This window comes from Harpia harpyja, chromosome 9, assembly GCF_026419915.1.
Source record: "Harpia harpyja isolate bHarHar1 chromosome 9, bHarHar1 primary haplotype, whole genome shotgun sequence".
NCBI classification, from domain to species: domain Eukaryota; kingdom Metazoa; phylum Chordata; class Aves; order Accipitriformes; family Accipitridae; genus Harpia; species Harpia harpyja.
In genome coordinates this window covers 292,380-320,226 of record NC_068948.1, presented here as the reverse complement: position 1 = coordinate 320,226, position 27,847 = coordinate 292,380, and the positions used below count along the sequence as shown (strand labels likewise).

At 45.9% G+C, this 27,847-nt stretch overlaps 2 protein-coding genes across 4 annotated transcripts in view; one reads left to right on the top strand and one right to left on the bottom strand.

Moving 5' to 3' along the window:
• Positions 1-1,395: 1,395 nt before the first annotated feature.
• On the bottom strand, positions 1,396-8,612 carry ATXN1L (ataxin 1 like). The gene is made up of 2 exons (XM_052797415.1): positions 8,503-8,612; positions 1,396-8,181 (listed from the first exon to the last, which is right to left on the bottom strand). Exon 2 carries the CDS (start codon positions 8,069-8,071, stop codon positions 5,993-5,995), a length of 2,079 nt encoding a protein of 692 aa, XP_052653375.1. The 5' UTR covers positions 8,072-8,181; positions 8,503-8,612; the 3' UTR covers positions 1,396-5,992.
• Positions 8,613-9,889: 1,277 nt separating this feature from the next.
• AP1G1 (adaptor related protein complex 1 subunit gamma 1) overlaps positions 9,890-27,847 on the top strand; it is a 50,398-nt gene continuing 32,440 nt past the window's right edge. The window contains exons 1-2 of one of the 3 annotated variants that reach the window (XM_052797414.1): positions 9,890-10,146; positions 25,086-25,289. In XM_052797414.1, coding sequence (XP_052653374.1) covers positions 25,089-25,289 — 201 coding nt within the window. In that variant the 5' untranslated portion in view covers positions 9,890-10,146; positions 25,086-25,088. The remainder of the gene's footprint in view (positions 10,147-25,085; positions 25,290-27,847) is intronic. The other 2 variants (XM_052797413.1, XM_052797412.1) reach the window with 2 other exon arrangements.

The window sequence follows — 27,847 nt, the reverse complement described above, 5'->3', positions numbered from 1 at the left end:
ATCAGTAAGCAGAACCACACCGGTAGAAAAGAAAGTTGCTTTTGCTTCCACACTCAGCAGCAAAACCAATGAAAGGAATGAGAAAAAGGGGTGAGCTACAATGGGAAGCTACAGTAAGCGAGTCTGGAAAAACCTGCCAGAGGGTAGGGAATTTAAACCTTCTTTAGTTTATTCAGGAGGTAGCCAAGGCAAAATGTGATCATGGTCTGTACCTATATGAAAAGGTTCCTATTGCTAATAGAAATCATTATGAAATTACACAACTATGGAAATTAAATCTAGGCACGTTTAAACTGGAAAAGGCAAAACGTTAGCACAGAAGGACTCATGGGAGGGCAAAGGGGTGGTAGACTCTCCATTATTTGGTTTCTTTAAGAATGAGCATCTAAAAATGCATGCTGTAGCTTTGTGGTTTCCAAACATCAGTCCACCAGACACTGGTGTGCCACACATCTATGTTTTGTAGCCTGAAGACCCCTACTGCTTTCATAGCATCTCCAGTTAAGGTCTGCGCTACAGTTCCATGGTGGTCTAAATATGTTGGCAGCTACTGTCTTCTTTTTGATGGCTGTTTCTCTGCATTAAGTTAGAAATGGTGACTACAAGATTCCTACTTGAGATCAGAAGAGTAAAGTTAAAACAAGAAGCAAAACCTTTTGGCCAGACTACTTAGAAACCTGATTTTTCCCTCTTTTTTCAGTTTGAAAAACTTTTGATTGAAGCCCCTTAAAGCCCTAGTTAATGCTTACAATAGTTGCCTTCAAAGTGCATAATGTTGCATTTTTTTCACGATAATGAACTAACCTTACAGACAGTCTTGTGGACCCTTGCTACAAAAAGCATTTAATCTTTTCGATGCTGCAGTTTCCTCCACATGCCCCTGTAACCTCGTTTCCTCACCTTACAGAAGCTGTTTTAACATGTCATTCATCACATAGAAGTGACATCCAGGAGCCATCCTTGCCTATCTCACTTTGGGAAAAGGCATCATATCTGGAAAGGATCTATTCAGTTCCATGTTCCCTTTTCTCCAAACTGATCTCTCCCTTTAACTCTTAACCTCTGTCCATTTTCATACTCAAACCGACAGAGTTTGCTTCTTGCAATATTCGCTATTGCTCTATCATCTTGTGTGTTTTGCTTGTCTAGCAGACGTAGCTTCACTCTGCAATCTGCAGTGTCACTGGTAGCTGATCATTATTCCAAGGGGTTCAAGAGAGACCACATAAAAGCAGAAGTATTTGAACACAGAATTACGGCTTATAATCCATCTGTCAGACAGTCTTTACCTCGCCCTTGTCACAAGTCTCCAGATCACTCTGTGTAAGAGCAGAGAAGCCACATCCTAATGGTCACTGATGCTACAGACGAGCAAAAAGTCTCAAACACCAAAGGAAAAGCTATTGGTTTATATATAGATATATATATATATAGATATATACTGTGTTTACAGAGTCAACAAGTTAAATGCAATATTCATAAGAGCATTAACAATAAAAATACAATCTGTGTGTAGCCAAGTACAGACTTAAAATGGTAAAACAGGAAAAAGGATCTCACCAAAAGTACAAATATACAGTACAAATTGATTTATTTAAAACAGTTACAAAAAAAGCACAACAAAATAGAGATTATCCTTAGAATTATTAATGCTTTGTTAAAGATCAGGTAGGAGGAAAGGGGCAGGAACAAGGTCGGAGGGGAGCACCTGACTAGTTCTAAGGCTTTAGATACAATGCGGTCGGTTACATGTTAATACAGCCATTACATAACTGGGATTATAGTTGAGGGATCAGCACTTATCTACAAAGACCTCCTTGCCTCAGGGCAGCCCAGCCGGTTCCCCCAGTTCGACATGTCTGTTTTTCTGCTTTGCATGGGCAGACCCTCCCCTGGCGCTAAGGTGCCATGACAGCGGGAAAAGAACTAGAATGTGCACGGGTGCATTTGCAGGGTGGAATGGCAGCAGCCTAGAAGGACGTTAGGGGCAAGTCCTGTCCTCCATAGACAGATGTGAAGACCGTGGAAGGGCCTTGACCATCAGCATTTTAAACCATACATGGAACACACCCTGGGCCAAACTCTGTACAGAATGTGCATTCGTAGCCATCTTAGCAGCTTCTGCAAAGTTTCAGGCCCTAGGACAGCCTGAAAGACAAAGAGCAGTTATGAGTGACGCTAGGGAAAGGCACATGTACTGCTGTGGGCAGGAACTAGCATTTGGGCTACTCAAGCTGCTGTAGTTTCTTTTACAATATTTTCTGAGTAACAAGGACTGTTAGTTCTCTACAGGGGAAAGTGACTTCAAGTGGCGGGGGGGGGGGGGCAGGGACACTTAATGTGAAAAGTGCATTATACTTGCGCACCTGCTGGAAAGGGGAGGCAGAGGGGCCTCTGCAGCTTTCCTTCTTTCCAGACAGAGCTTCCTCTGCATAGTCTGGTAGTGATGAGCGCTCATCGCTTGGAGCAAGTCTCACGTTCCTGGAGCAACAGTGTACACATAGCCTAGAAACAGGCCTGTCCTCTGCTGGGCAGCTGACCCAAGGAATGTTTCGTGAGATGGGACAGATGGCTACAGACACCCATTATTGCATCCTACAGACTCTTGCCACAGAGTATGAGCTGGATAAGACCATGGCCAGGAGGTCTCCTCCTCCAGGTAGGACAGACCACAGCTCTCCTCCCCTTCACAATAGCAGCAGGAAAACAGTATATTTCTCTGAGAAGCCTGTCACATCTCTGCCAGCGGAAAAGCCCAGATAGATAACCATCTCATTCCGAAGTCTTCCTGGCTTTATCTCCTCCTTTCCCTGTAAACCTAAGAAATAAAAGCCTCCTCCGTGGGCTCATTCATAGCCTTTCTGCCTACAGCAGAGCCTGTCTCACACACTCCCTATCTCAGGAGAGCCTCAGTGCTCAACACAACCACCACCGCAGGTGCTGAGCAACACAGCCCAACCCAGTAAGGACAGATTCCAGTGATTACGAGTACTGCTAAGCTGGGCCAGGGGGCCACCAGTAGCCCCTTCCTGCCCACCACCTTTGGGGCAAGCAGCCAGATGCCCAGACTCTTCATCTCAACGCCCCGCCATGAGATGTGCCCCAAACCGTTGCTTCCATAGAAGAGCTGGCAGCTGAAACATGCACAACAGTGGGACTGACAGGGAATCTGGATAGAAGCACCGAGGTCCAATTCACCCTGGCCTGTTCTACAGAGCTCAGAACTGCACTCAAGACATGCCCAGCTAGCCAAAGTCCAGGCCAGCGGCCAGGTAAACATCAGGGTGAGCACCTTCACCGCCCTTCAGCTGCCTACAGTACAAAGCTATTTTAGCCACACAGCATCTTGCCTCATAAATCAGTGTCTGCCCTTTCAGACCACTGTTCTGTGTGGCTGAGATCTAGGAGTAGTAGTTACAGTAACACACATGAGATAAGGCAGGCTCTCCAAACCCTCTCTCTAAAAGACAGAGACTTTTGTGTTCAAAAGATGCACATGAGGGGCTCTGCACCCTTCAGCTGCTCAGACATTCCCTCTATGCATGCAACCAGCCCGTCTACATTCACACACCATACGTATGCAAGATCCCTTTCTTAGCTGCCTGTCACAGCTCTGAACTCCTCTGCATGCACCATGCAAAGAACAGGCAAGAGAACCCAGGCTCCTCTGCCTTCTGCCTTTGGCCACAGACACCCTGGATATCCTGAGCATTAAGTACTAACCAACATTAATCGAGGTCTTTGCGTAGGAGAGTCCAATGAACAGCAACTGTGAAACACACAAGGTGATGAGGCCAGGCACCTGGGCCCAGACAGTACTTTTACTGACAAATGGTGCCATGAAAACAGCATCTGTTCCCACAGCTGCTGCATCCAAGGAGGCAGAATCTTCACATGACAGCATCACCATGACTTCATACGTTTCAAACGCAGCTGATGAGATCAGAAGCAGTGTGTCATTTGGGGGAAGCCACATGTGACACAGGCAGCATCCTCATTCTGGAGAAACCCCCATGAGGCACAAACACTGAAGGCATGAGTAGCGCATATCTCACCTAAGGCCTGAAAAGAAACTGTCCTGGTGCAGACATTTAAAAGGCAACAGAAACGGCTAGCAACGTGCTAGGAAAACAGGACTGGCAGCCCGGAAGGAAAGGACATTCTGGAGACTCTCTAATTTGCCTAATACCCAGGCAGCGCACCCCTCGGTCACACAGTCAACTGAAGCCAACCAATTACAGGACACATTCCTGGAGAGTGTGCAGAACAGCCCTGAGACACCGCCACTGCAAGCTGACTGAAGGACGGCTATGCCGAGAAGAGGTGCTGACACACAAGCCATTCAGGGAAAGAGAGCAGCAGTGCCCTAGCAGTCAGGCATGCCTGACAGAAATCTTCAGGAAGATGAGAGAAGGGAGATGGAAAACGGTACACTTAACATCAGGAGCAGCATCGGGACTCTAGCAGGGACCTGCACACTGAAAAGAAACCCTCTCAAAAGCCTGGTCCTAGCACAGAGATGGGCACCTTAATACAAGGAATACTTAACCCAAGTTAAGTCAGTGAAGACTCTTATCCTCAACATAATAGTGACTATTTTTTATTCTAGCTAAGCAGTTAGAGCTGGTGTCATAACACACCATCAGAGAGGACAAATTAGTGTAACTACAAGAGCCTTCACTTGAATGGAGTGTTGTTACCATAACGAGGTATTAATATACATTTGTATTAAATCTCACTGTGAAAAAGACTACTCTTGATTTTACCATGTTGTTCTACAGAGGAACTCCGAAGTGAAGCATCAGAAAAACTAACACAAAACCACCCCAAAATGCCCTATGATGCTGTGATATTTTTAGAGTCCCTACATTAATCATAGAACTGTACTTAGCAGAAACTTTGTACCTTGCCTGCACATGCACAAACACTCGTCTCTTGTCTAGAGCTTATTCAGGAAAATGCCTGCAGGGAAGAATTAGCCATCTGGAAAGTTTTCTTCTGATTTAATTACGAAATAGTCTCGGTCTTCTCACAGAAAAAGGATGTTTCCATCCTTCCCTAGACAACGCTGAAGAGATTTTACTCCAGCTTTAAAAAAACCCAAACACCAAAACCCCAAATCCAACCAAACAAAAAACCCCAACCCCATTCATCCATAGGCTAAGCCTCTGCAAAAGCTATAAGCCTGAGATTTTTTTTTTTTTTTAAGTTATTAACATGGGAAGAAAGATTTGATTTGGAGACAAATAATTAAATGTATTTTATAGCAGGAAACTGACACCTCCCATCCCAACTCGTGTCCCATCCCAAGTGCTCAAGTTCCCTATTCACCTACACCCAAACCCATCCTTTTGGTCCTTCCTCTTGAATTTCTGTGATTCATTCAAATCTGTACATTCTTTGCAAGAAGAAAGAGCAGTTGGATTCAGTGGAAGAGACATAAAACAGAACCACCAGAGAAGCATCTCCGCCCTGCCCTCAAGAGCTCCATCGGTGAACGGTCCTTTTAAAGTGCATGTGTGAAGAAAAGGGATACTGGGAGTAGAGCCCCCTAAACTCCAGTGGGGACCCATCTCTCCCCATCATGAGAAAGGAGGAATAAAATCTTCAGCAATTTTATCTGCTACCTTAAGCCGTGTCTGCCCTCCTCATCTCCCCACCTATCCTGAATGCTTAGACCCTGCCCTGCAGGGAATCAGTGATTCAGGGAGGTGTGAGAAAGCCCCAGCCTCCAACCTCTGGAATGCTCTCATCGCAAGCTCATGAGCACATCCCTGTTCTCTACCCCAGCTAGCCTGTTGCTGCTCCCTGAGGCACTGGAGCCCTCTTGATTCCTCAAGAGGAACTGGTCAGCCACTGAACTGGAACAAATCCAGTCCTGCAGGGCAGAAAGCAGCCTTGCTGGTGAACCTGTCACAAAGTCTGTGCAATTTCTCCACCGGATGGTGAGGCTCACCTACAGGGGATGGCCTAGCTCACAGCCTCAAAGGGATCATTTCCCTGCATTAGAACGCCCTTCAATAGACAGCTTGACCTCCTGGGGAATGAAAGAGGGACGGAGGAGAGAGGGCCGAGGCTCCTCTGCCTGCATGCTGTATCTTTGGAAGCCTGGGGCTGTCCAGCTGTGCTGACTGCCAGTCTCAGGCTGAGAGGGTTCTGCATGAGAGCTCTGGGCTGTGCTGTCCCTATCTGTGTGGCTCTTCCTTTCAGCAGCTCTGTCAGATGGTTCTCTGGACCCCTGAGCTGTTCTTTCAGATCTCTCCCTAGTAGATATCAACTGGTCTGTGAGAGGGTAGTTAGCCTGAGAAGCCGAGTTGCCATTCATGCTCTGTAAACTGATTGATATGCAGACGTCGCCCACTTGCAGCCTGTGACAGGGCAAAGCAAAGAGCTGAGCAGTCCGCCCTGGGCTACAGGAGGACCAACCCTGGCCATACACAAAGAAGGGATGCTCTGGGGGCACATCAATGCTCACTTTACTTTGTTGCTCCCCAACCACAAAATGCAGTGTGACAAGCCCAGGCCACTGGCTTTCCTGAATATCCACCACGGTGCTGGAGTCGATCTTGAGGCCCCCGCTCACCTCCGCGCTACGAACAAAGTCTTGAGTCTGCAGGTCCTCCACCCGCTTCAGCTCTCCTGTAGCCAGCTGGATGATGGCTCCTTTCATGAAGTGAGAGGGCAAGTGTGAGGAGCTGGGTGGCTGCAGCTGGACCAGGTCCTTTTCAAGCACGCTTCCTCGAGCCTGTGCATCTGGGCTCCGCCTCACCAGGGTTTCTGAAGTGGAAGACCTGATGGGCTCAGATCCAACGGGAACCAGGACTGGCTTGCCGTTGGCTATCACCATTCCTTTGGTTAATTGTCTTTGTCTAACCGACTCTTCAGGGGACATTACATACGGACTCCTGGACTGGCTTTTCTCAGCAGCAGCCCTTTCCACCGTGTTCCTCAGCGCGTCCTTTGACTCCCCCTGCTGATCAGGGATATTATGGCAAAGGTTTAAAGGGCTCGGGTCATCTTTCCTCTGGGCTGCCAGAATATGATAATCCTGAGATGCCAACACCCCCACCACCCTCTGAACCTCCAGATCAGCGTCTGGGGTGCTTCTGTGAGCTGGCACAGAGACCTCTGTTCCCAACGTCTGGTAACCTGAAAGGAACTGTCCATCAACCATACATCCCGCTGCAGCCCCTGGCAGACAGTCTTCAGCTTTACTGCTGGCAGAGTCCACAGCCTCGCTGGTCCTCCTCACCAAATTATGCTCCAGATGTCTCTGTCCACCATTGGCAGCAGCTACCTCTGAACTCAGCTGACTGTCTTGCTGAGGAGACTCTGGGCTTCCACCTGCTGTAGGTGTCTCATATGCTGAATACCCTGGTGGGAGGCGGGACATCTGATAATAAACAGGAATTCTACCTGGTGCAATATCTAACGGCTGGGTCCCAGCATGGTGCTGCATCTGGCCAGAAGGAGAGACTGCAGAAGCAGATTTGTTGAAGGTGTGGGTAGGAGAGGTAGTCTGGGGGGAAGGAGCGGCTTCTTCCGTGAAGAGAGAGGCATATGGCACAAAGTGGGGGACATGAGAGGCGGTGAGGTTGGTGGAAGGAGACAGGAGAGGACTAGGCAGGAAGCCAGGAGGGACAGCATAGGGCACTGTATAATGCGAGCCGATGAACTGTAGGGACGTTGGAGGGATCTGCGCGTAGTGGACGGGAGGGTAGGGCACCCCCGGGTGCTGGATTATTGGCGAGGTCACATTGAAGGCAGGGGGCAGGGGGCTCACGTTCACCACAGGGTGCAGACCCGTGGGGGAGAAGGTGGCGGGTGGCACTGCCACTTTGTAGAGCATCCCATACTGGTCCACCGTAAGCCCCGCCACTGCTTCTGTGGCCTCGCCAGGGCCATAGCGCAGGGCCGCAGGACCCGGCCCAGCCGTCCGGGCCCACTCGGGGCCCTCGCCAGAGGCCTGGGCACCCCCCGCCCGTCCCGCCTCGGCGCCGGTGCTGGCGGCGGGAAGTTCCCGCTTCTTTGGCGGGAGGCACTCCTGGCTCCGCTCGTGGCCCGCTCTCATGGTGCCCCGCGGTGTCCCGGCAGCCCCGGCCGCGACGCTCGTTCATGGGGGCACCCGCAAGGGCTGCCACACGCCGGCTCCCAGATCCCCGCTGCCGGCCGCCGCCTCACCTGCACCAGGAACAGAGGGAGCCGTGAGTCTCGGGTCGTTGAGGGCCCCGGGGGGAGCCCCCGGGGCCGCAGAGGACTAGGGGGAGCCCCGAACCTAAGCAAGGCGCCGGCCCCCAGCCCTCGTCCAGGGCTCCGGCCCCAGGGACGGAGGGCGCCCCAGTCCGGTCGCCGGCCCCACCCCCGGCCCCAGAGCCCCGGCCGCGCCGCGCCGCGCCCCGCCCCACCCCGCCGAGCCGAGCCGAGCCGAGCCGAGCCCAGGGCGCCGCAGACGCGCCCCGCCTCCGCGGGCCCGCCCGGTGCCCACCGCAGCCCGCGGCTCACCCGCCATCGCCCGGCTCCTCCTCCGCGACCCCCATCGGCCCCGGCGCCGCCCGCGGCCGCCTCCGGCCCGACCCCTCCCCGCGGCGCGCCGCGATGACGCGCGTCCCCGCGCGGCGGAAGTGCCTCACCCGCCGGCGGGGCGGGGCTTGACGCCCCCGGCCGACGTCACCGGGCGCCCACAGCGCCGGTCGTCGTGGCAACCGGCCGCGCCCGCCGCACGTCCCCGTGGGGCCGAGGTTCGCGGCGGAGCGCCGCCCGGGGAGGCCGCGGGGCAGAGCGGCGGGACCTGCGCCCGGCGGGTGCCGCCAGGCCGGCCGGCGGAGGAAAGGCGCCCGCCGGGAGGCCAGGCCTGCGCCGAGGCCCGGGGCCCAGCCGGGCGGGTCGGCCACAGGGGCAGCGGCGTCCCGCGCGCGAAGGAGGGGCCCGCTCGGCCGTCGCCGAGAGCGAGCCGGCCGCGGGCAGGGCGGTGCGCTTCCTCAGGCGCTGGCTCCGCTCGCGCGTCCGCGGGCGGACCTCCCCGGTGGGCGGCCGCGAACGCGGGGGTTCACGGCGGTGGAGCCGGCGGTGCCGCTGCCGGAGCGGCACCTGCCCCCGCTTCCTCCGCGCGGCCTTCGGCCTCTCGTCCGAACGTACCCCGATCCGGTCCCGCACCCGCGCTCCGGGCGGCCCTCCCGCTCCTCCTGGTGCTGCCAGCGAGTCCCGCCGGCCGGCGCCGTTTCTCGGCCTTCGCCGATTTTTTAAGGCGACGAAAGGTCCCGGGAGGCGCAGAGAGAAAAGCTGCCCGGAGCGGGGGCCGGCGCCGCAGCCCCGTCTCCGGATCCCTCCTCCGCTGCCCAGGCCAAGCCTCCCGCGCCCGGCCGGCGGCCGCGGCCTCGCCCACCGCCGAGCTGGTCTCGCCGTCGCCCTCCCCACGCATTTTCGACGCCGGGCGCTCCGCTTCGGGCCTGCGGGCTGCTGCTCGCGCGCAAGGCGCGCACCCGAGCCCCCCCCCCCCCCGCGACGCCGGGAGAGCGTGAGGCTGTTCCCGCGGTCGCCGGCGAACGCTTAAGAAGGACCGCCAGAAACCGGCCGGTTGAGAGCCGGTCTCCCTGCGGCGGGCGCCGCTGGCCTCCGCCCAGCCGCGGGGCCTTCCTCTCGGCCGGCCTGCGCGCTCCCGGGGCCGCGACGAGCTCCGTGCGCCAACCCCCCCACCCCCCCTCCACCGCCGCGGACCGGGACCCGGCGCCGGCCGCCCCGTGCCGCGGAACCCTGGTTGCGGGCGGCGCGACCCGCCCGGCCTCACCACGGGGCAGCGCTCGCCGCGGGGGGACCGCCCCGCGCGTGACGCCATCAGCGGCTGCCACGGTGCAGCTGCGCCGCTCCTCGCGAGCCCGGCCTCGCGGGTGCTTCCGCCGAGAAAAGTAGTGCGAGCGGCCTTTTTCCGCCTCGCCGCCGCCGGTGCCGCGCCCTCCCCCCCCTCGCTGTCTCCGCTGAGACCGCCGCCGGCCGTGCCCCCCTCCCCCGCCCGCGGCCGGTAGAGGCCGAGGGGAGCGTGCCGGCGCGCGGATCCCTCCGCCTGCGGTATCGGTGCTGCGGCCGCGCCGCCGCCATTTTGAATGCCTGGTTCCTGCCGCTGCCGCTTCCTCCGCTGCAGGGACCGGCCCGGTGAGTGGGGTCGCGGCCGCCCGCCGCCCCAGCCCGCCTCCGCGCCGGGCGTTCGCCGCTCGCCCGCCCCCCTTCCTCCCTCCCGCCCTCCGCCGCCGGCCGGGCCGGGTCTCCGCTGCCGCGGCCCGCGGGGTCCCGACCGCCCGGGGCCCGCCGCGTGCCTTCGCTGCCTCTGCCCGCCGCCCAGCTCCGCGGCCGGGCTGCGGCCCCGCGACACCGCCGCGGGCTTTTCTGCCGGCGGAGGCCGCCCGGTGCCTTCCCGCGGTCTCCGCCGGTGCGACTTCTCGCGGGCCGCCTGCCCGTGCCGGCCGCGTTCGGCCCCCCCCCGGCCGCGGCCTGGGCCCCCCCGCCTCCGCCCGGCGGTCCGGGGCCCGTCTCGGACTCTGCCCCACGCTTCCGGGCTGGCCCGCTGCCTCCCGAGGCTCTTAACGTGCTTCGGCTTTTGCCCATGGGAAGGTGTTGCTGGCAGGATCCTCTCTCACCCCGTTACTGGGACGCGGGTGATCTCGCACAGCGTTTCTGGAAGCGGAACGCGTAGACCTGCAGAAGTTCCGTCGGCGCGAAACGTAGCAGGACCTCGTCCATGCTGGAGGCCCGCGGCGGCTGAGGAGCAGCTTGGACGTTTCTGTCCATCCTTCCTTTTGTATTTTATTGCCTGTGCCGCGCAGCTGCTCCGAGTGTTATAGTTAGCGTTTCTGTAATACTTATAGTGTTTGCGTGTTGTCTGTCTTACGGTTGCGTGGATTTTAATGGAAGCAAAAAAAAATCTATGATCTCTGGCCGAAGGCATTTGCAATAAACTGCGGGTGTGGGTCTGTGTTAGTGGTAGACTACTGCTTGAGAATCAGTCTGTAAAGACAGTTTCAGGTCCCTTCATCAAGGTTGGTTGAGATCTCTCCTCTCACAAGCTAGAAGACAAATTAGAAGTTTTTTTATAGTAGGCATTGTTTTTAAAGTTTGCAGGTAGAACAGTTGTGTGTTTTATTGCATTGTAAATGATGCTGAAACATGCTTAGTGATGTGTTTTAGTTTCTGATGCTTGAAGCGTTGATGGAACAATATGGAATCCCAGTGGAACACCTTTGGAAGGCTGACACTTAACATGCATGACCAGAAAGTGTGTTTGGCCCATATTGCATTAAACAAAGTAAAATATATGTGTATTTTCCCCTGCATAGTATCCCTAGCATCTTACATTTAAAATGGCAGAGATTTTTGCGTTCTTAGGTTTTCTTTTCCTCTTTTTCTCGTTCCACTTCTATGTGACACTGCACAACTCACTGGTTTTTGTGTGCCTGTTTCCCCCCACACCCAACTGCACTTGTTATTTTTTCCTTTGTTTATTTGCATGTCCCATTCTATTGCCAAATTCTTTCTTTTGCCTTCTCCTGTACGCTCTGGTATTTGGCACAGGATTTGAAAACTTTACTGGGTACCTGAGAGCTCAATGAAGGCTAGAGATTTTGTGTTTTTTCTGAGGGGTTCAGTGTGAACCTCTTGATTGGCGGGAGAAGGAAGAGAAGGTATTTAAACTCCTGTGAGTTGAGAAGGGGAAAGTCGGTCTGGGGTAATTGTTTTGTGAAGGGACCCAGCTTTTCTGTCTCCAGTGTGTAAGTTAACTTCAGATTTCCTCCTTTTTTGATTAAAAAAAAAAAAGCATTATCTTCCTTTTTTTTCCTTTCTTTTTTTTTTTTTTTTTCATTTGGTGGTGGGTTTTTTTTGTGGTTTGGTTTGGTTGCTTTTGTTCCTGACTGCTGATCTGATTTTTTTTTTTTCCTAAAGGTGGTGTGATAGGAATAACTGCACTGGTTAATGCAGTGCAGATTTGGAAAGTCACCTTTCAAAGTGTAAGGGCTCATAAAAATCTTAACTGCTTCTAAAGTTGATGGCACTCATTCATTAAAGATTCTTGTGCCTCTTCAGTGTGAATATTTGTTTTTATTTTTGAGTTGGCAATGTATGTAACTTCAGGGGATGGGTGGTTTGATTTCTTGGTATTTTTTAATAACAGGGCTGAAAGGTATATTAATTTGTTCTAGGTGGTACTCAGCTATTCTCTGCAGAGAAGGGTCTGGTCTGCCTTGGTAGAAGTATTACTTCATTGGATGAGAGTTTGGGAGTTAATAAGCGAATACATGATGAGGCTGTAACTCGAAAAACAAGAGTTACAGTAACGTGAGTATAAGTGAACCTGCTAATACTACAAGTAGCAGTATTAGCCTTTATCTGCTGTTTGGCAGAGGTGCTATAGGTAAAATCTAAACTCAGAACTTCCTAGGGCATAGCTGAAGTTAGGTGGTATATTGTAAAGTTTATATTAATGAATGTAAAAATGTGGCATCTTGTCTTTCATCTGGCGTTAACCAAGGTAAAGAAAGGTGTGGGGTTTTTTGTCGCAAAGTAGTAGCTAATTTTTTTTTTTTTTTTAAACTCTGCAGGAAAGTGAACAGGAAGTAAAATAACCAGGTTACCTTGCAGATCAAAATAGTTAGGAAACTAGAAGCAGGTCAGAAATACAAAGGTAATGTAGGTCAGCGGTGATTGAAGTATAGAAACAGAAGCCAGGAAATTTGGAATTCTGACCTCATCTGTCACGCTGATCAGCTGTGGAGATGTGCTAACTCTTCTTCCAGTGCTTCATTCGTTAGCTTCTAAAAAAAAGGGTAACATTTATTTTCTTCTTTGGCAGGTGTTGAAGTTAATATTTGTAATGGTTGAAAGCTCAGTCCATCTTTTGAAGCCAGTTCAGGAGTGGTTTGGTGTGTATGTACTGTTGTGCAGGAACGGGAACCTCATCAAAAGTGCTTACCTAGTCTCACTAACTTCTGTTGTTGGGCTGTAGCCACAGGAAGCAAAGAAAAGAGAGGTAGGGCTGCATTCTGTTTGGCATGCTTGTAGGATCTGTTCAAACTGAAGGTCTTGAAGAACAGTGTAAAATCCTCTGTCACTATCCTGTATCTCATCCTCCTCTCAGCTTCTGAACAGCATGGTGGCTTGCCTCTTGAATACTCTTGTGCTACATTTCTTGGTTTTTTTGAATGTAACTGGAAATGGGCCCATCACTTCTTCTGAGACTATTTTTTAGCTCTTGTTTTGAGGCATTTTTTTTTCCTTAATTGACCTCTTCCCCCTGCGTGCTGTCTTTGTATAATGCGAAGTATAACACTGATGCCCTTTATTTTCATACTGTATTTTGAAGCCCCCTGCTGCCTTAATTTCTTTTCGATTTTCTGATGTTACTTACTTTCTACTTTCTACTTCTCTGTTGTATTAAATAGCTTTTTCTCAAGAGAGATTACTTTTCCACTTGGAATGTTGTATGGTTGGTTGCTTTTTCTCTCAACTCTTTTGTGTTGCCTTTGCCCTTCTTTGCCCTTCTTGATGATGATGGTGCTCCTTGCTTAGGTGTTTACTGTTTTCTGTATAAATATTGATAATACTAGACCATATACCAATATCTCTGCTTTTCTTCACAGCTTCATCTCTATTTGCAGTGTGTATTTCTGTTTTTACTGCCAATGTGTCTTTTTTTTTTTTTTTTTTTTAAACTATCTGGTAGAAGTGTGTAGCCCACTGATAGTTGTATGGAGTTGAGGCCATCAGTATTTTGTACTTAACCATTGCAGTTATTCCTTTCATGTAGTCCAGATGTATCTTCTGCTTTTGTGTAGGGGAGGCTTGATTCAGTTACACTGAAGAAGTAGGGGGAGTTCTGCTACTGATGTCAGTTGGGAGTTGGGTCAGGCTTTAATTATGTAACTTCCCAAAAGCTGGTTTTGCTTGATGAATGTGATTACTTATGCATGCGTTGGGGTGGAGCAACTTAAATTGTGTATTTTAGATGTGTTTGAAAGTGTATGCTTCTTCAGTCTTGGGTTGCTTTCTAGGATGAACCGAGTTCAGAAATGCTATTTACAGGAAGAGCTATAACTGGGTACGTATCTTACCTGAACTGAAAAATTCAGACAATTTCCCCAAACAGTGAAGCCTTTCTGTGAATAATTCTGTGAGCTCTGACGGGGTTTATGTCTTAATGTTTCCAGAATTCAAGGCTAAATAATAATGGAATTTTAAAACATGTCTGATAATTTGATAATTTGTCCTAAACAAGTTGTTAGGCAACTTTATTGTATTCATTAATATATTGAAGGAGTGGGTGTAATTTTTAATTTTATTTTTTTTTTAGACGTAAGCTAACATTTCTGAATAGCTTCCAGAGGGAAGGATCTCAACTCAGTTACATGTTTACTGGTAGTAAGTGCTTTTGTCTTTACGCTGCAATTCCTGATAGAGGACTATTGCTTGGCTGAAGTACTTCAGCAATTTTACATGTGGGTTTTGGTAATTAGATGCTTCTTGTAAATATAAAAGGGTATTTGGTGAACAATCGTATTTGAATTTGATTGTATTGTAAGAGAGACTTTTAGTGATGTTCTATACCTAAAGATTTTTGGCATAATGGCATGTTGAATAGAATCTTTAACTTTAAACATGACAAGCTTAACTAATAAAAGACCATAAAAGGGGAGACAGTAGTGCTTTAGAAGCATAATTTAGACAAAACCGAAATGTTTTTAATACATTACGATTTTTGTTTTCTTGATTAATTTTTTTCACTTTTGGGTAGTTTACTAGGAATGAATTGCATAAAGAAAGAATGCCTTTTTTTTATTGGTTCAGGGGAAGAATTCATGAATAGCAGAGGGAGGAGAATCACTGAGCTAACACCTTTCATGCAATCCAGAGACTAGGAAAAAAGCTGGAATTCTTTTTTTAGAGGAACTTAGACACCAGCCACCTATACCATTGGAACTAATATGAGTTAGGTATCTTAACTCTTTCAGAAGCTTTGATCTTGATAGTAAGTTACTCTAATGAGCAAAGCATTCAAAATGAGAAGGGGGAAGCAGACTTGATGAGGTGGAAGAAATCTGTGCTCAATCCTACCAGATACCGTAAATATTAACTGGTAGCCTCTTTTCGGGTGTTCGGGGATCATCCCTGATTTCTAGAGCTTGTAGTTAGCAAAGAAATGGCAGAGGGAAACTGCTGCTGTAAACAAAATGAGGAAAGAGGTAATTACTTTTAAAAATTGCCTTGTCATTTGTGTTAATGTGCGAAGAATAAAAACATATGCCTGTACTGGTGAAAAATGTTAACTAATCCAGAAGAACAAGACCTGCTACTTTGAAGGAAGTTCTAAGCAGCATTTAGCCAGCTAAAGTTAAACTTCAGGTCTGCTATTACCGGTTGATATGGTTGTCCTCTCTCTGGTAGTTATCTTGTGCAATAAAATGCATTTCTGTAATACAGAAAAGTCTGTAAAACTTAATTTTTCATGGCAGTTTGCTATTTGATAGCTTTGTAGTTTTCACCTGAAGCTGACTTCTTGATCTTTCACATGGTTCATAGTGTGAATTTCAAGATTCTGCCTCATTTCAAGACAAATTATATAGCTAAAATTAGATGATCACTTAAGTGTTTTAATTCTTCTGAGCTCTAAATTGGTTAATCCTATTTATATTTTGCCTTTGTAATTCTTTAGTATTCTTTTTAACTCATTATTAATCTGTTTATTGATGTATAGCCCTAATTCCTTCCTTTAGTGAAGTGTGTATGGTTGTATATCAAGTCCCAGTAAGATTTTGATACTGTAACTGTTTGAACACCTTGGCAGAGCCATGCTATGGCTATGCTGCATGTTGTCCATGCTTCATTTATATGATCCGGAAAGTCATAAATACTTGCCAATAAATCATCTTCTAGGGCTTGCTGGAGCCCTTTTCCATTCTTCGTGCCTTTTATTATGCTGCAGCTTCCAAGAGTGCCAGCTCTGTATCCACCTTGTGCCTGTCTTGCTGTTACAGCTTGTCATTGTGCTCAATGAGTCTAGTCTCCAGTCATGGATTGCTTGGCAGTGTGTATGTGGAAAAATGTTTGTTTCCTATTGTTCTGCAATCTATCAGAATCCTAGAAAATTGATATAGAAGTAATACTGAGAGTTGATTGGACTAAGGGGTCAAAGGGCATGGCACTTCTTATATGTATTTCTTCTAGAAAGGAACAAGAAAAGTGGAGCCAGTGCGGTCTTTTCTCTTTCAGTTAGTAGTGTGGGGTTTTTTTTCTTGAGCTGCACATCCGCAGGTGCATACTGGTTTGAACTATATCGTGTGAAGTGGTTGCTATCTTGTGTGAATTAATGTTTTCCATCCTGTAGGAATATCCATGTAATCTCGTTGCCTCCATTCTACATCTTCTGCCTCTTTTTCCACCAAGTTTGCAAAATGCATACTTCTGGCCTGCAATCATGCTACTTCAAGTCATAGCATTGTGGGCTTAGTAGTTCAGTTACGGCCTGCCCCTGCATAGGAGTCATCCAGATGAGCAGGGGATTGCCCAGGAAGTGGTGTGGATGATTTATTGGGTCACCCTTCTGAGTATGAAAATATACAGACCTCAAAAAGCTAAAGGAATTTTCTTGGAGAGTGAAACTGAGATTCTGAATGACTTTATCAAGCCTTGTGATACCTGCGCAAAACCTGGTTTGTTTGCTCAGGTGGCTTGCATTTAGGATGATCAGCTTTCCTGACCTCTACAAACTGTGGATCTTTGCTTGGTCACCAAGGGGCATATGCTGCTAATTCTGGAGCTCTGGGAGAGATTAACAGGCAGGACATGAAAAATAACTGCTCAGGCATCCCCAGCTCCTTCTTTCAGGGTAGGAAAAATACAGCATGTGCAGCTGTATTTTTTTAATTAAGTGGGTATCTGCCCCAGCAGTCCCTGCTGGCTTGGCTTCTCCCAGTTTTGTAGTTAATTTACTCAGCAGACCTTGTGTCAGTACCATCTTGATGCTTGTCACCTGATGTGGTCAGTGATCTAAGACTGCAGTTAAAGTTTTTGTGGGCAACACATGGCTTTTCAGGTATATGTATTCTGCAGATGCCTCTGGTGGGAGTAGTAGGAAGCCATTCTGTAGGTTGTAGCAAAACTGACCATATTTGTTTCACCTTGCTGCTGCTTGGGATAATGCTGCAGTAACAGAGGCATTTAAGCTATTATGCCTGCAGAATCCCAGGGCAGTCAGTATTATCTGTGCTGTATAGGTGGGAACTGAGACAATGAGGTGGTCTAGGAGAATTGATTTGCTGGTGGTTATGTGGAAGCCATGTCTGACTTTCAAATGTGACAAAGTGTCTGAGAGGTCCAGTAAAAAGGAAGAACTGCTTAATACTTGTTTGAAGTTTTTTTGCGTTACATTCCTAAGCAAACTTCTTGATCTATTTTCCTGTCCTTATTCTTCTTTTCAGTTAGTGTTCATAATTAATTTTCTCACTACCTCAGCATGGATGAGATGCATTTTTTGTTTTTTAAAATGTTCCAGTGACACTTAAAGACCATGTGCCTGGAAAGGACTCTGTTTTGTTGCCTGGTATAGGAATATGATATGTAGCAGAGACATACGCTAGAAGTCTGTCTGATAACCAGTGTGTAAAGAAAAAAAATTTATGGGGGGGGAATCCACATTTTATATGGAAAAACTTATTGGGATTCTCATGTTGAAATCTGTGAGGAATACTCCCAAACTGAAATGTCACAAAACGAACTCATGGAACAAACAGGTAAAATTAGTAATAAATTGCCAATAGAAAGTGAAATTCACCAGTATCTCTGAAGGAACTCAAATTGTTCAAATTGTAAATCTGATATGTCACTATCTTAATCAACACTTTATTTACAGCAAGAGTAGGTGGTAGTTTGTGTGATGTCAGGTTTTTTTAAAAGGGCTCCAGGAGAGGACCCAGGAACTGTGTGGTTCTTGACCAGTTCTTAGTAAATGGAGAAAGGTCGTCTGGATATAAAATTGTTGGATTCTTCAGAAATCTTGACAGACACTCTAACCAAAGGTTTTTATTGCATTACAGCGCAGTTTTTCAAGGGAGATCTTATTGTGAATTAATAACTAGCTAAGGAAGAAAGAAAAGTGACCAAACAATGAGAGAAAATCTGTCCGCTTTTGTAATAGGAAGTGGTTATTGAGAGGCGCTCTGTAAAACTGTACCATAAGCGTGTTCGTAAAGTGATCTGGAGGAGTGAATAGTGAGGTGACAGTTTCACCCTAAAGCTGTGGAAGGATTTTGTGATACTAAGGAAGTATGCAATAAGATGGTAAAACAAATTCATTGTCAATAAATGCAAAGCAATGCCTACGCTGAAAAGAAATTGCTATAAAGATAAATACACAGTGAAAGGATCTAAATAAGTTGTCACTCAAGCCAGAGGTCTTTGAGCTATCTGTAGATCTTTATAAAAAAAGGTAACAGCCAAACAGGCAAAGTGAGTTTAAACATTTTTAACTTCTAAGTGCAAAGAAAAAAAATATCTTCAATGTAAATCCATGGTGCACCCACTGCTTGAATAGTTTTTATAGGTCTACTCTTTGTTTAACAAAAAAAAAAAAAGTGGACTTCTGAGAGGTGCAGAGCGATATGAAGGAATTGTGCAATGGCTCCATACAGGAAGAGATTAGAGTAGGACTCTACTGCCTAGAAAGGGAGGTGGCTGAGGGGTTGATATAATTAAAGGCTGTAAAATCATAGATGACATAAAATCAATTAACAGGTGATGAGTACTTACTTTCTCAGGGTGCAAGGATTTCATTTAGTATCTCTTACTTGGTCAGACAGCAGGTTTAAAGCAAAAGATAATTTTTCATGGAATGTGTAGTTAAACTGTGCAAATTATTACCACGGGTATGAATCAGAAAAAGGTTGGATGCTTTCAAAAAGTGATTAGATAAATCCATAGATCTGTAGAGAGGTGTTGTGCAGAAAGATGCTATCTGTGGTTCAGGAAGTCCCTTAAGTTGCAGCAAATCTTGGAAGTAGGGAAGGTACCGAGGAGATGTACTTTCTCTGTTACTTCCCTTAGAAACCCACTACTTCCCATCCTGAGACAGGATACTGGGTTAGATCTGTTTTATGCCTTACCTGGCATGGCTGCTGTTGTTCTCTGCAATTTCCCATTTATGCCCTGTAGTGCATCAATATAGGACAATAGATACTTGACCATGTAGTCTGTTAGTGAGAAAGCTGTCACCATATCATTTAAATTGTTTGGGTATATGCATATTGTGTCACGCGAACAGTCATGCTTAACAGAAAATCAGCAGGAATTGCCCAAGGTAATTAAAGGTCTGTCAGCATTATAATAGGCTGCAGAATAGTTGATAATAGGTAAATGTTAATCTGTTCTGGAATGTTTCTGAATTTAAGTGTTCTCATGTCCAAAGTTTCTTCACACCTACAATATTTACCGCTTACACTTACTTGAAATGTCTGAAACTTAAAAATTAGATGAGATTTCCAGTGCATTAGCATGCAGAAGAATCTTAAAGTTGCCAAAGGCAAAAATCAAATACCTCATGTAAGAATTTGTTGGTAGTAAGAGAGCATTTTCTTGTGGAGGGGAAGAAAAGCCGACCTGTTGCGTTGCATGGGAATTACTATGCGTGGAAATGCTAGAAGAGCGTGTGCATAAGAAAGGAGCTCAAGCCCCAAGGAACAAGCATGTGAAGTGATTTGTGAGAGGGAGACACTATCTTATATAGGTGGGTGCAAAACTTCTTTTATGGGAAGAATTCAAAGGTATATTTTTTTAAAAAGCTGAATGATTTAATATTGACTTAAAAAAAGACCAGGTATGGAGTTGCAGCACAAAGACAGAAGTTCTGAACGGTGGAAAATAAATCATAGCTTTGTCTTTTGCCCTTCATGTTGTCCTCCATCAGAGCAGTTCTGAGTTGTGCTGTCCTTATCAGGCAGGAAGCGTGTGTGGGACACAATTGCTCTTAGGAAGTAGTTCAGATTGGACTGTGTCTGTAGTAACTGCCTGTTAGTGTGTTACACAGTTAGATGAAAACAGGAGGTAGCCTTGTAATTTGGCTATCATCTGATTATGAGCCTTATTCTTTAATTCTTCGCTTTCCAAAATGCTGGTTTCTGCTTGCTTTCCTGTGGTTATAAGGAGGAAAAATAATCTTTACAGTGTGGCTTGCTGATTGTTTATTTATGCAAGGGCATTTGTAAATATAGACTATTCATTTTGTTCAGTGGCTGGATGATGTTGGGGTGAAATCATACTAGATCTTCAGTGTTTGTTTTCATTTTACCTGCCTTCTCAGTGAGGTCGGAAGTCCTGCCTTAACACTTGTGAAGGATGCAAAATAAATGTTCATAAAAATCTGCACTTAGAATATACGGTGACTTCGTTCAATGCTGTTTTCCCATTAACTAAAACTGTTTAGGCTGTCTGTCCTTTTACTTTCTGTTGTCCAGGGCCAAACCTAACATGCTGAAGCCCTCTATGGGCATACCTACGGAATGTTTTGGTCCCACGGCAAGGAAGGCAGTGCGATTGTACAAGTCACAGGCTGAAGATATAAGTGTTCAGCAGTTTATAAACCCTTCAAATACAGAGTGGGAGCAAACGGACTTGTGATGTCAAAGCAAGTTGCTGCCAAACTTCCGTTTGTTTGGAGACTATATATAGGTGTTTCAAAAAGCTTCCAAAGAATTCTTTCTTTAAAATAGTCAGTCATGGTTTTAACTTGTAATAGCCACTGCCTAGCCTATCTTCTCAGGAACGTTAAAGTTTTAGATCAACTTAACTAGGGTGCAGAACCATAGCATAAGTGTGGTTTACTGCTGGAGGGAACGCTTCACCTCTTCCCACTCCATCTCAGGTCTCCCAAAGCAGTATGTTCTCACTGCTGCCTTTGTGTCTGCACAAGCCAGACTGATGCATCTTAAGACTACTACTCTTGGGAGGAAAGTAGCAAGCTGGTTTTCAGATGTACAGGTCGCCTCATGGGGTGCACTGTCCCAGGAATGCCAGTGTCAGCTCAATGGGAGGACTGGAACCACTTCTTTAAGCATGAGCCTGGGCAGGGGTGGTCTTAGTGATTACAAAATTATTGCCTGTAGACTGCAGAGTAATATTCCTGCAGTAGTGCTTTTATTTTTTTTTATTTTTTTAAACTTCTTCCCAATTTTCAAACAAAAGCATGGCTTATCAAGATCAGTTTAGAACCGTGTGATATGTGTGTGCAGTAGGTGAGGCCAGGCTTAAAAATTAGGGACTTTAAGCAGACCGTTCCCACCCAGGAAAGAGATTTTTGGGTTTATGATACTGTTTGTGAGAAACACAAGCGGAGCACTTTGTAGCAATCAGAACCCCAAATTGACTGTTACAAATTATTTGGAAGATAATAGGGAGCAAAATAGAAGATATTTTATACAAATGAATCAATGGTACAGCTACCTCTTAAAAGCTGCGTGCAGCATTTTGCTCCTCTCCCCCTTCAGAAGGGACACAGGAGAACTGTAGAATGCGCAGGTGAGGCAACAAAGGTAATCAGTCATGGAAGGGCTTGGATGGGAGGCTGCACTTTTTCAGACTGGGGAGGATGAGGGAAGGATAACAATGGCAGCGTGTAGAAAAATTGGGAGTATCAGTGGAAACGAACAGTTGGAAATGCAAAACAGAAGAAGTAGCAGGGTCTCCATATGTCATGCAGTGAAGCTGTGGAACTCAAGCTGTGTTCTGCAGAATATTGTTGATTCTAGAAGTTTACCTGGGCTCCAAATGTGTGTTTTATTTCTGGCTTTGGAAGTTCTTGGGCCACAAATTGTTGAAGACTGCAAGAGAATTCTGACAAAGTATTGCTACACGCTTGCCCTGTTCTTACACTCTTACCTAGGCATCTGCTGTTGTCCGAGAAGGGGTTCTGAACAGGGTGGAGCTGTGATCAGACCTGGTATGGCCATATCTGATCTGCTTTCTGCCGCCTTTGACTGCCCACTTAGGACAGTGAAGAGTTGGCAGATCATATTCTTCATGTAAATTAGTAGGTTAAGTTGAAGACTACTACAGAAAAAAGGGGTCAACTTGAATTAATTAAGAATAGCTTTTATAGGCAATTGAGACCACTTCCAATATGACAAATTCAGAGCAGAAACATGAACCTAAGCAGATGATGTTGTAAGGATTCGTAGAATTTGGGAGGGGGTTGTATCCTAAGCAGATGATGTTGTAAGGATTCGTAGAATTTGGGAGGGGGTTGTATCCTAAGCAGATGATGTTGTAAGGATTCGTAGAATTTGGGAGGGGGTTGTATCCTAAGCAGATGATGTTGTAAGGATTCGTAGAATTTGGGAGGGGGTTGTATCCTAACTTATTGCTGAATAACTTCCTTGGTAGACAAGCCTTGTGCCTTGAGTTTTATTCAAGAGTTTCAGCTCTGAAGGCAGGCTCTAAGGATAGACTTATGCAAACAAGTTTTTGGGGATATGTGGTAGGGTATAATTAGCAGCATGTTAACAAGTCCCCAGTGATAGCACACAGTTAATCTGGGTTTGTCCCTTTTCTCTAAGAGTAAATTACCACAGAGTAAAGCAACACAACCAGACAACAGCTAGGAAACAACTAGTATGTGTTATATTGGAACTCTAGCTTGCATTAACTCTTGCCCAGTTACCTTGATTTTACATGCTATTTAAATTCATGGTTTTAGGTTGTTTTTTTTTCTTTTTTAAATAGTTCTAAGTTGCTCATTCTGAAGTTTCCCAAGCAAGCTATTCATCAGAGGCTTTTTGCGGGCTTTTAGAAAAGTTTTTTGCTCTCTTAAGGTAGGAGAAGTATTTTATTATGTGTGGATGGCGGGGGGATACAGCAGGAAATGGACAGAATTAAATTACCTTTTATTTGAAAATCTTTGAAACCTTTATGCTTCTGGCTGACTCCCTGTATGAGTGCTGGGGAGTTGTTGTTTTATTTTGAGGATGTGTGTTTTGTTGCACTGGTGGAAATAGTCTTCCAATTTGGCCAAATAATATTTGCAAAAATGATTTGTACATGCTCCTTTGAGACTTGCACTTCAGCATCTGAAATCTCCAAAGACTCTGTACAGTACATGTGTCTCAATGTACTGCTCCTAGTGCTCTGCAGGGTTTTCATGTTCTGTTTGTTGTGATCCTACGATCTTAACTTGCTGCTGAAAGATCACACTTCTATCACTATCACTTGTACTGTTAGCTGGAGAGCAGAGGTCTGTGTTAAGGGTTTAAAGACTCCATCTAAGTAAAGGTTTCCCCATAGGCATGTAGATAAGATGCTGTGTAGGAAGATCTTTTCAGTGTAGGAACATTACAAGCTGCATTAAAATAACATGACTGCCACATTCAAAGGCCTTATTGCATGTTCAAATACTGTTCTGGAAATGGATTTTTTACTACCCCTTGACCGTTTCTGTGATGCCTGTTAGTGTAGCATCTGAATGCGTAGTAAGCATGAATTCATTCATATCACAGTAATGTGAGGAAGTGTTTTAAATTCACATGGAGAGGCAAGACTAAGGATTAACTTGTCCAATAATCTTGGTCCTACATGTGTCTTCATTTTGGGGCAGAGTTTCCTTATGCAGAAAGAACACATCTACTCTTGTATTTTCAAAATTGAGTGCTTTGTGTCTCTGCGAATTCAAACCTTCTGGGTATGAAGATGGGGAACTGGAATATGAGGGGTCCACATGGTTTGACTGACGAGACTTAGTGTTATGTATGAATTCTGTAGGAGACCAGATTTATAATCCAGACCTACAGAGGTGCATTCAGTCTTACTGTGAGGCCACCGTTACTCATTGTATGTGCACCTCTCTTAGCAGGGGACTTGTTTGCTGCAGAAAAGCAAACTCTGTATGCTTCCCAGCCTGCCTGTTCTGTGGTGTCATGCAAGCCAGTTACTGCAGCATCTGAATGCGCGTCTTTTTCTGATATGGCCCTGCTTAAAACGTATGACACACCATTTTGGGAGGACAGTGACCCAGACAAAATCTGTAGCAGACTGCCATGGCAACTTTTTACAAGTTGGTGTGACATTATCTGTTATCAGAATGGCTTAGTTACATTCGCAGTCTAGCATGGATGAAAGAAGACTGTAGAGATGCTTGCACAGTCTGATCTCCCAGAAAGTCAAAAGTCAGCTTTGGTGAGCATGAACTAAAAAGTTCAACTGTTGGAACTTAATTCTAAAGTTTGGCTTTTGTTTGAGAGCCATTTTCTTCTTGAGGGGTACTCAGAAGACTAAATTGCTCTCTAGGTCAGATGGCTCAATCAGTATTCCATCTGAAGTGAAACTGCTTGGGGTTCATGTAGAATACACTTTCCTTGCACACTCTTTTCATACTAGTGCCACCAGACAGTAATGCGATAGGCTTGTTTGTTTTAGAAAGGATTGTTCTGTTTGGGGTGTCATAAAAGGATGGTGTCAACTCAATTTATTTTTTTTTTTAAAGAAGATTCTCTGAAAAGTCCACACAGCTAGGATTGCTCTTCCATCTGCTTTTTCTGCTCACTTCCATGCCTCTAAGAAGGAAGTGTGTATGGCACAAGTTTGCAGGATTTTTGAAGCATGGCTATCTGAAACACTTGCATGAAATCTTGTGCAAGTTATTAAACAGCATTGCTTTTTGTAAAGGACTTCTGTCCCAAGTTGTTATGATTTTGGGATCAACTCTCTTTGGAGCCTGACTTTTTTGGAGAAAGGCAGATGATGTGAATATGAGAGCATACCTTGCAGAGTGCCACTTCTGCCTGTTTCAGATGGGGGAGTCATGTTATGTTCACCTGACAGCTAGCTCAAAGCATAGCAATTCCTGTTTCTAATGTTCTGGAAAAGCAAATGTGAGGTACAATGAATTCCTCTGGTTTTCAAGTTTACTTTTAACCATGCTACTGAAGCAGTCTGCATTTTCTTAATTCTTCTACTTACATAATTGTAGGGTAAGAAAGAAAAAAAAAAAAAAAAAGGGGCTAAAGTATGAGACCATTATGAAGCCTTTAGGTACAGTACAAGGTTTACAGATCTCTTTCTTCTCCCAGAGGATGCCAGCCCCCATCAGACTGCGGGAGTTGATCCGGACCATCCGGACAGCAAGAACTCAGGCAGAAGAGCGTGAGATGATCCAAAAGGAATGTGCTGCTATCCGGTCATCCTTCCGAGAGGAAGATAACACATACCGATGCAGAAATGTTGCAAAGCTGCTGTATATGCACATGCTGGGATACCCTGCACATTTTGGACAGGTAGGTCAGAGTTCAATGCTTGCTGTGCTATGTGCATATGCCAGTCTGCTTTGTGTGTTTTGGGCACATTGACTTTTTCGGCACATTCCTAGCTGCGGTTTTGCTGTCTGCTCTTTGGGATGTTTTGAGGTCTGTCTTCACGTATGTTCTGAACCTATGTTAGTTAGTTTTGCCTTTGTGAGAGCTGCTGTTTGGAGACTTACATGTTTTGTTATGAAGCTTAGGGTTAGTCTGCTTTTGCCAGACTGCTCCTCATCGCCCATGTTTTCTGCAGAGCAGTAGTTCTTAAACCACATTCCAGTACATATGGATATTTCTAAATGGGTTCAAAAGAGCACTTTGGAGTTCTGTCTCTGATGGAAAATACCAGATGCTTCAAAGGAGATTCTATACCATTTTCCTCCTAAAGCAATCCATTCTAGGCAGATAAGGGCTGGTCTGTTCCCAGCAATAAGAAAAATTGATATTCCTTATCCCCATCTTAGTGAGGTGACTTGGAGAACGCTGGTATGAGTTTTCCATCTCTTGGCTTATTTTTGATGCACTATTTTTGACGCACTATTTTTGACACAGATAGATTGTGGAAAAGGGAGACAGGAAGATGGAAGTTCTTGATCTACAAGATGTTCTTCAGGTTGAGCTTTGCTTAGTCTTTGGGGCATAGTCTGTTTTGCTTAGAAGCCAGTAAGTGTCCTGTTAGTAGTAATCTAACCTAGGCCTTCCATAAAGCTAAATAAAAAGTCCATCAAATTGTTGTATCCCTTAAGTAGCTTCATGTCTTGGGAGTCTATCCATTCGTGATTGGATTTACCAATCCTGACATGTCTCACTGAAACAGTAAACTCAAACCACTGAAATCAAATTCCAAGTAGTCTTAGTGTTAGGGCTGTGCTATTGCATATAAACTGCATCATCTTACTTCTACATCATTGGATTCTTCTCTCAGGATAAGGAGTTGTTGCATAAGAGCAAGTGAATTTGTGTATTATACTGTTCTTAACACTTCACATAGCCAGACTCCCTGGTCCAAGAGAGAAACTTCCTGTCACAAAAATTAAGGCTAAGTATCTAAGAGCTGTAAGAAGAATGAAAAGTGTTACAGATAAGTGTCATCTAGAATTTCTACATTTGACCTATGTTAGGAACATGTTTAAATTTTATTTGGTTTATTTTATCTTGTTATTCAAGTATTTAATCCCATATATGGAAGACTTAATAATTTTTCAGTTTCTCCTTTGGTCAGTAATGGTAAATTACCTCTTCACTCAGTGGAAGAAGGATAAAACAGATTATTCAATACCTATTATTGCTGGGGTTGCTGCATCTCAAACAGAAGCATCTGTGCTGACTGTTTTGGGAACAGAGTGCTTCATTTGATGGCCTTGGTTCTCATGTAGTTTATCAGCTGCACTTTCAGGATGGTATAAGGGCCCAAGCCTGAGAAGGGATTTTAGCAAGTATTCTCCAAGTAAGTTGCAGACCTTTGCATGTCCTCAAGGCTTATAACTGGAAGGAATCTTTCAAAGTGCTTATGTTGTGTAGGTGGAATGTAGTTTGTGTGAGTTGGGGACCTGTTGAAGAGACATGCTGTTCCAGCAGTGGAGTCTTGTGGATAGACAGTCCAGCATTGCAGACAGGAAGTTTCTGAGAGTGATAGGATAAATATGCAGCACATATGTTTCGGTGAAAAACAGAAGAGAGCCACAGGCTGTGTTAGACAGTCTCTCTTAAAGATGTAAGCAGACATCTGACTTCAGCAAACAGTGTGGATGGGGTAACCAATAATAAAAGAGAATTTAGAGAAGGCGTCAGAAGTAGTGAATAGTTGATCTACTTCTTTCCAAGCCAGGGATCCTCAATTTTGACCCAGGATATCTTATACAGAAATATGAGCATGAGCACTGTATTTAGCCAGTGCATGCTGAGATGCAGTGGATGGCAAGCTGTCTCTTGAGTGTGTGCGAAGGCCGTTTGTGCAAGTTTAGAAGTTGTCAGGCAGCTTGGGCAAATGGTCAGATAACTTTATGATTATTGTCATTATTTCTACCTGCAAAAAAATTCCAATTGGAAGAGTGGCTATGTCAGTAAAAACTCGGGTAAGTTGTAGTCTGGCTGTATGCCTGTATCATATCTGGCTTTACTAATGTATCTGTTACAGTACTGATGTAGCAGATTTTAATTGTTCCTTTGAATGAAATGGATATAATGGTATCAAGATTTCTTCCGCTAATTAGACCTAGTAAGAGCTTCAGCTGATCATGTTTCTCAGTATTGCTGTGCATGAAGCTAGTTTGCATGTATTTGTATACAAGTGAAAAAAGAACTCAACAGCCTTTCGCAGGGTAAATTTCAATAATATCTTTCAAATTCAAAAGTGTTAGAAATATGTCTGACAGTATCTGTTGCAGTCATTAGTTTCCTTCTGCTTTTTCTTAGTCATTCGTCTTCTGCCTTTGTTGGCTCTTACACTGTAGCTTAGATGTCATCAATTCTACATTGCATTGTTGCAGAGGGTTGTATAAGAAAGTATCTTGTAAACCTGAGGAAGAAAATTGGTT